The 6,831-nt window shown below is 57.5% G+C and overlaps 3 protein-coding genes and 1 non-coding gene across 4 annotated transcripts in view; 2 read left to right on the top strand and 2 right to left on the bottom strand.

Moving 5' to 3' along the window:
* CHGG_05953 (uncharacterized protein) overlaps positions 1-1,499 on the top strand; it is a gene marked incomplete at both ends in the record, with an annotated part of 3,048 nt that extends 1,549 nt beyond the window's left edge. The window contains one exon of the mRNA XM_001222047.1: positions 45-1,499. Coding sequence (XP_001222048.1) covers positions 45-1,499 — 1,455 coding nt within the window. The remainder of the gene's footprint in view (positions 1-44) is intronic.
* Positions 1,500-2,525: 1,026 nt separating this feature from the next.
* Positions 2,526-3,324, bottom strand: CHGG_05952 (uncharacterized protein; the record flags this gene model as incomplete). The annotated part of the gene is made up of 2 exons (XM_001222046.1): positions 2,526-3,060; positions 3,311-3,324. The coding sequence occupies 2 exons, from the start codon at positions 3,322-3,324 to the stop codon at positions 2,526-2,528; spliced, it is 549 nt and encodes a 182-aa protein (XP_001222047.1).
* Positions 3,325-3,951: 627 nt separating this feature from the next.
* Positions 3,952-4,045, bottom strand: CHGG_11361. Its single transcript has one exon. It is a non-coding gene; the product is annotated as a tRNA-Ile (tRNA).
* Positions 4,046-4,535: 490 nt separating this feature from the next.
* Positions 4,536-6,068, top strand: CHGG_05951 (uncharacterized protein; the record flags this gene model as incomplete). The annotated part of the gene is made up of 3 exons (XM_001222045.1): positions 4,536-5,248; positions 5,428-5,759; positions 5,818-6,068. 3 exons carry the CDS (start codon positions 4,536-4,538, stop codon positions 6,066-6,068), a joined length of 1,296 nt encoding a protein of 431 aa, XP_001222046.1.
* Positions 6,069-6,831: the final 763 nt, after the last annotated feature.

Raw genomic sequence — 6,831 nt, 5'->3', positions numbered from 1 at the left:
AGTGCGGTTACGCGCTTTGCTGCGCCTTCCTCCCGGGAGACAAGGTGGTGGTTGTGGGGACTAAGGAGGGAGAGCTCCAACTATACGATGTTGCCTCGGCAGCCTTGTTGGAGACCGTTGACGCGCACGAGGGTCATGCCATCTGGTCACTACAGGTCCACCCAGACGGCAAGTCGGTGGTGTCTGGCGGTGCCGACAAGACGGCCAAGTTCTGGGACTTCAAGATCGTCCAGGAACAAGTACTGGGCACGACCAGGACAACGCCGAAGTTAAAGCTCGTTCAATCAAGGATACTCAAGGTGGCCGACGACATTCTCAGCTTGCGGTTCTCGCCCGACGCAAAGCTCATAGCCGTCGCCCTTCTTGACAGCACCGTCAAAGTCTTTTTCGTCGACACCCTTAAGCTCTACCTTAACCTTTACGGCCACAAGCTTCCCGTGCTCAGCATGGACATATCGTACGATAGCAAGCTCATCGTGACCAGCTCCGCTGACAAGAACATCCGGATCTGGGGTCTCGACTTTGGTGACTGCCACAAAGCCCTTTTCGGCCACCAAGACAGTATCCTGCAGGTCGCCTTCATCCCGCACAACTCGGACGGCAACGGCCGACACTTCTTCAGCGCCAGCAAGGACCGCACTATCAAGTACTGGGACGCCGACAAGTTCGAGCAGATCCAACGCATTGACGGCCACCACGGCGAGATCTGGGCCCTCGCCGTCAGCCACTCCGGAAACACCCTCATCTCCGCTAGTCACGACAAGAGCATCCGCGTGTGGGAAGAAACCGACGAGCAGATCTTCCTCGAAGAAGAACGAGAGAAAGAGCTCGAAGAGCTCTACGAATCCACCCTCACCACCTCTCTAGAACAAGACCCCGACGAGCAGGACCAAGACCGCGAAGTGGCCGCCGCCTCCAAACAAACCGTCGAGACGCTCATGGCCGGCGAGCGCATTGCCGAGGCGCTGGAGCTGGGCATGGCCGACCTCAACACCCTGCGCGAGTGGCGCGACGCACGGCAAACTAATCCTGGCATCGCCCCTCCACAACGCAACGCCATCTTCATCGCGCTGGGCAACATCACGGCCGAGACCTACGTGCTCAACACCCTCCAACGGATCAAGGCCTCGGCACTGCACGATGCGCTACTGGTGCTCCCCTTCGCGGCGGTGCCCGCGCTCTTCACCTTCCTCGACCTCTTCGCGGCGCGCGAGATGAATGTGCCCCTGACCTGCCGCATCCTCTTCTTCATGCTCAAGACCCACCACCGCCAGATCGTGGCCAGCCGCACCATGCGCGCCATGCTCGAGGCCATCCGCGCCCACCTGCGTCGCGCCCTGCGCCGCCAGAAGGACGAGATGGGCTATAATATCGCTGCGCTGCGCGTGGTGGGCATGCAGATGCGCGAGCAGAGTGTTAAGGAGTATGTGGATGAGAATTGGGAGGCGGGCAAGGAGGAGGGTGGGGGGAGGAAGAGGGGGTTTGTGGATGTTTCGTAGTTGGGGGAGGGGCGGTTGTGTAGGATGTGGAGTGGGTTTGGATGTTCGTTGTTGATAACTTTTCTGTTGGTGTTTAGGGGACGGGGGGCTAGAAATTGTGAATTGAACCTGAGCTGTTCTGTTACTGCGATCTCGCAGGAAATAAGAAGTGTTATTACAATCTAGTTGGGTTGTTAATGAGCCCCTGAATACTTGCCGCGTTTGACCTTAATGTGTCTCGAACACATTATTAGCTGGTTTCTAGATGCATTTTGGAAATTCTTCTTAACTATAATTATATTTTAAATCTAGCAAGCGTAGATAAATGTCTACTAACATGTTATATTATTAGCGTAGCAAGGCCGAAGTAAACAACCGCCCAAATTTTATGTTTGGTGATCCCATGGTATCTCTTCCGAACGTCACTTATCCCGAAACAAACGACACTACTCAGTCACAGCTTTCTAAACGTTAGCAATCGCCTATCCTTCCCTCCGCCCTACTAAGGCACGGTGGACAAAGTCTGTCTGTCAGTCCCCTTGGGCAGCAGTCACAAGTCACGGCACCACAGCCAGCATCGACGCCCCCGACCCAAAGAGCGGATCACCCTCACCCTCGCCGTCGATGCCGCCGCCGCCGTCGCCGCCAGCGCACCTCCATCTGCCATCTCCTGCAGCGCTGCTGGACGCATCAGAATCAACAACAACAACAACAACAACAACATCGATATGAACATCAACACCCGTCAGGTATGTCGTTAGGCGGCGCGAAGGAGCCTCCGCCGTCGTCTTTGGGCGCCGATGCGTCGTCTGTTGTACGCCCACCCTCCGGCGGCTCCTGGTGAGGTGACGGTGGTGCTACGGCTGTCGTCTGTCGTCCCCGCGCCGCGGCAGGCGCGCTTTCCTCTTCGAGCGCGTTGACCGGCGGGCGGGCGGGCTTTCCTTTCTTTTTTCTCGTCCGCGTTGCGGGCGGTGGTTGGCCCGGCGTCGCCGATGCGGAGGGTTTGGTTTGGGCCGAGTGTGAGCCATGTGGCGCGGGCGGAGGTTGTCACTTGTCCTTCGGTGCTATGTGTCTTGTGGGAGGGCCGGGGTTACCTTGGGGTGGTTGTGGTTGACCTGGGTGGATTGCCGGGGCGAGCACTCCGAGGTCGCGGCGGTCCTTCTTGTTGTTGTTTTGGTTGTTGTTGCAGTGGTGGTGTGGTGACTGGCCTGACTGTTCGTGTGGAGGGTGTGCTCCGCGAGGTGCCGGGGGCTGGTCCGGATTCGGGGGTGGCTGCGGGCCATGTGGCATCACCGGTTGGTCTTGGTACGGAGAGGGATGGAATCCCGGTGGCCCGTGTGGAGTAGGTTGGCCGGGAAGAGGTGTTGTGTCGGGGTGAATCTTTCCTCCCGCGTATGTTGCATCCGGGAGTGGAGGCGGTGGTTGTGAGCCAGGAATCGGGGGACGACTAGGAAACACTGAGACGAAACTCATTGGCGGTTCATCCGAGGTCTGGTCGGGGTGTACCAGAGGCAGTATGGGCCCGGAGCGCATGAAATGCTGGCCGGGCATCGGACCCGGCGGCGGCCCAACGTAAACAACACTAGAATGTGGTGGGTTGGACCTAGGGGGTGGCGCTGGACATGGTGGGGGAGGGGTAGGCGCAGCTTGTAGTTGAGCGGGCCCCGGTGCAGCCGCCCGTGGCGCCGGTCGTGCCACGTTCGCCGACGGCCGTTGGGCGCGGAGGGTGGCCGGGCGTTGCTCGGGCCCGGTCGGTGCCGGTAACTGGAGAGGCGCCCGTTTCGGGCGGTTCGACGGCGGTCCCTTCCAGTAGCTCCTTTTGGGCATCCCACCATCCCTGGATCATCGGGGTAGGATATCCCAGAACCTGGATGCTTAGGAGTAGGTTGCAACAGGCGCGGTACTAGATATGGCCGCTATGGTCCTCCCGGGTCGTAAACAGCTAGGTTGGTGAGGTTATGGAACTCTCCCTCATGTGGCTGGCCGATGCGGCGACGGGGAACTTGCGGCACGGACATATAGACCTCGGTGGTTTAAAGATATGTTAGCACCTCGATTTTGCGTTCAACTTTGCCTTTTTGTCTCTAGACCTTCGGTGTCAGCCGTGGCTCGGTCGGCATTACACTGGCCATCGCACTCGGTGATTTGGTTTCTGGTAGTCGGGTTATAACTGGATTTCGGATGTGATGCCTGGTGAGACCTTCCGCTTGAACCGGGGCTTGAGTATAACTTCATGTGACGAAAACCATTATCCTGGGGGTGAGCTTACGCTTCATCGAACTTGGATCGTGGAGTATTACCTATCGGAACTCCCGAGTGACGAGGTACCTAGATAGTGTATATATTGTCAATTATAAGTCAAGCAAAATGTGCATAGAATGACCTGAGGGGTCTTGATGAAAACGAAAGAATAAAGATGGCGGCAGCCACAAGATCAAAGGACAAAAAGATCATGGAAATGGCCAAAAGTGAATGCCCAGTAACAGGATTGAACTGTTGACCTTCGCATACCTTATACGGGTTTCCCGGTATTAGTACGACGCTCTAACCAGCTGAGCTAACCGGGCTTTCATGGCATTCCCGGAGAATATTGCAGCTTTGAAGTGGCGAGCCAGAAACCACCAAGCCCAATGCTCCTGCCGGTCGTAAAATAAAATAATTGCCAGTTTCCCAGTTTCAAATCTCAATGATTCCTTCGCAAGGCGTCCTTTTTTTCCCCGACCAAAAGACGATGGCAATCATCATCAAAAATCTCTCGATAGGTAATTTCCACGTTTGACGGATACCCTAGCAGGATTTACGGACAATGGAGGAACGCCCAACCCCGCCAACAAGGCACTGCCCCGCTCCGGACCGAACCCAGTTGAGGGACACCTGCAATCTCGGGGCGCGTCGCCGGCGAGCTGACCATCTGAGCCCCGAAATGGCGTCGCTCGAAACAAACACGCTGAAACCACATATATAGCCATTCTCTCGTTTCTTTTTTGAATATAAACTTGCATCGATATTATTGGTATTTTGTCGACGCTTTAACACGGCCAACTAGGCACCGACACTATGGGACTCCGAGACAAGTTCAGGAAGAAGCACGAGGAGGACGAGGCCAGCGCCAACCCCACGGACGCTACCAATCCCGCGAGCCCCGAATTTACCTTCATCCGCACCGACACTCACAACGCCGAAATCATCTACCCCCCGAGTGCCGGGCCCCAACGAGAACCGGGCCAGTTCCTATCCGCCGAACCCAAGTCCGATCCCTCCAAGCAGCGCCGTAGCCTCGATGTCTTCCGCGGCAGCCGCAGTCGGAGCGGCTCCACGGCGAGCAGCCAAGGCTCTCGACGCTTGTCACAACGACTGCACCTGAGTCGCAGCCCGTCCAGCTCCGAGAACGTGCCGCAGGACCTACCCGAGATTGTCATGCCCGAGGGCGGTGTTGACGACAAGGACGGCACCGAGTCGCAATGGGAGAAGCGCGCCACTATTCTGGCCCGCGAGAACGAGAAGCACCGCAGCCGCCCCGGAACGCCCGTACATGGCTCTGCTCCACCCGTCATTCCACAACTGCGCTTGGGTGATGGGCCGAGCGGCGACTCCTCCGGCTCGCAGAGCAAGGCAGTTTCGTCCAAGGAGCTCGACGAGGATATTCAAGAGGCCATCAGGCTGCATGAGGCTGGGGAGCTCGAGCAGTCCACGGCGCTGTTTGGGCGGTTGGCGGATCCTAAGGGGGCTAACAACCCCCTGAGCCAGGTCCTGTACGGTCTTGCGCTGAGGTATGTCCCCTCATTCTTTGAGTTCGTTCTGGCACATGGGCGCCATGCACCCCCTTCGCGAATGGCTCGAGGGGTCTTTTTACACGAAGAGGAAGGCACCTTACGGGCATCTCGTTGGCCACACGACCATACCATTGTCCAATAACGATACTCGTCACAAACTAACGAACGGGGTCCAGGCACGGATGGGGCTGCAGTCAGGACTCGGCCAAAGCTGTGACCTTCCTCTCCGCGGCGGCGTCCAATGCCGCCGACGTCGAACAACTCGCTCTCCAGGCGGGATTGAAGAAGGGCGGCGCCGCCAAGGGGGAACTCGTTTTGGCCATCTTCGAATTGGCCAATTGTTTCCGCCACGGGTGGGGGATTCCCAAGGATCCAATTGCTGCGAAGCAGGTGGGTTTTCTTTTGCTGGTGAAGGAGGGATGGATATGCACCGTCAAGGGGGTTGCGGAGTTCATCACTGACCAAGACTGGCAGTACTACGAGACGGCGGCGAACTTGGGAGACACTGGTATGTCACCCGGCCATTCTCGCCCCTCGCGCTCGAATCTGACCACCATGCACTATAGATGCTATGAACGAGGTAGCATGGTGTTATTTCGAAGGGTTTGGTACCAAGAAAGACAAGGTCAGTCTGCCCTCATCACCCACTCAACCATCACGCTCGAAAAAGACCCGGCGAGAGCCTCCCCGGTCTCCACCAGCGGAACACCACCCGTTGTCGTTGAGTGCTCGTTCCCGGACCAGCCGTTCGGCGCTGCTATATCCGGAACGTTGGGCACCAACCGGGCTCTTTCCTCGCAACGAATCACAGCTCTGAGACCCGACTTTTTGGGTCGTCACAGCTCGGCTGGTTGGCTGACACGGAACAACAAACAGTTCGCAGCGGCCAAGTACTATCGTCTGGCTGAGAAGAATGGGAACAAAATTCTGGGGAATTCTTGGTAAGCCACTGCCGTGCTCTGTTTTCTTTTCCTTCCTTTCAGGGAACACAAACCCTGTGTGGGCCAGTGTCGGACAACAGCGGCAGCCGCGCATCATGTCTCTCTCTGCCTGTGAGATGACTTACCGTCTGCGACCGGCTTGTCCACATCCCCCACTGTCTTGCCTCGCATGAGACGCAAGACCGCGAGAGAGGCGATAGGCCGAGCGGCCACGTTTTCTCGCTCGCCCTGTTTTTCCCTTTCTGCTCTGGTTGGGACTTGCTCTTTCGACCCCTCCCCTTTGCCGTCCATTCAGACGGGCGAACAGAAGGTGGGGTGCGGCCCGCCGCTGCGGCCGGGTTTTGGCCGCTTTGGGCTGGCCTCTCTCTTCGTCCACCCAGTCCGGGCTCAGGTTTTGATCCGAGCTCTCCCTTGGCCGTCCCGATTGGGTTCTCTGGCGGGAGATGGTCGCCGTTTACGGCAATCGGGGTGTGACCGTTGGTGTTTCGCCCCCAAGGGTCTTTTGTTGTGTCTCATCCCGCCCCCTTCATTTTTTGTGGTTGTCTTCGGACTGGAAGCTGATCATGACGGTTTCTCCGCCATCGGTGATAGGATATGGAAAGACAAATACGATCCGGGGTACAGCAAGAAGTAGGAGGA

This window comes from Chaetomium globosum, genomic scaffold (assembly GCF_000143365.1).
Source record: "Chaetomium globosum CBS 148.51 scaffold_3 genomic scaffold, whole genome shotgun sequence".
Lineage (NCBI taxonomy): Eukaryota > Fungi > Ascomycota > Sordariomycetes > Sordariales > Chaetomiaceae > Chaetomium > Chaetomium globosum.
Note: the sequence above shows the minus strand (reverse complement) of the source record. Positions and strands in the feature narration are given on the sequence as shown.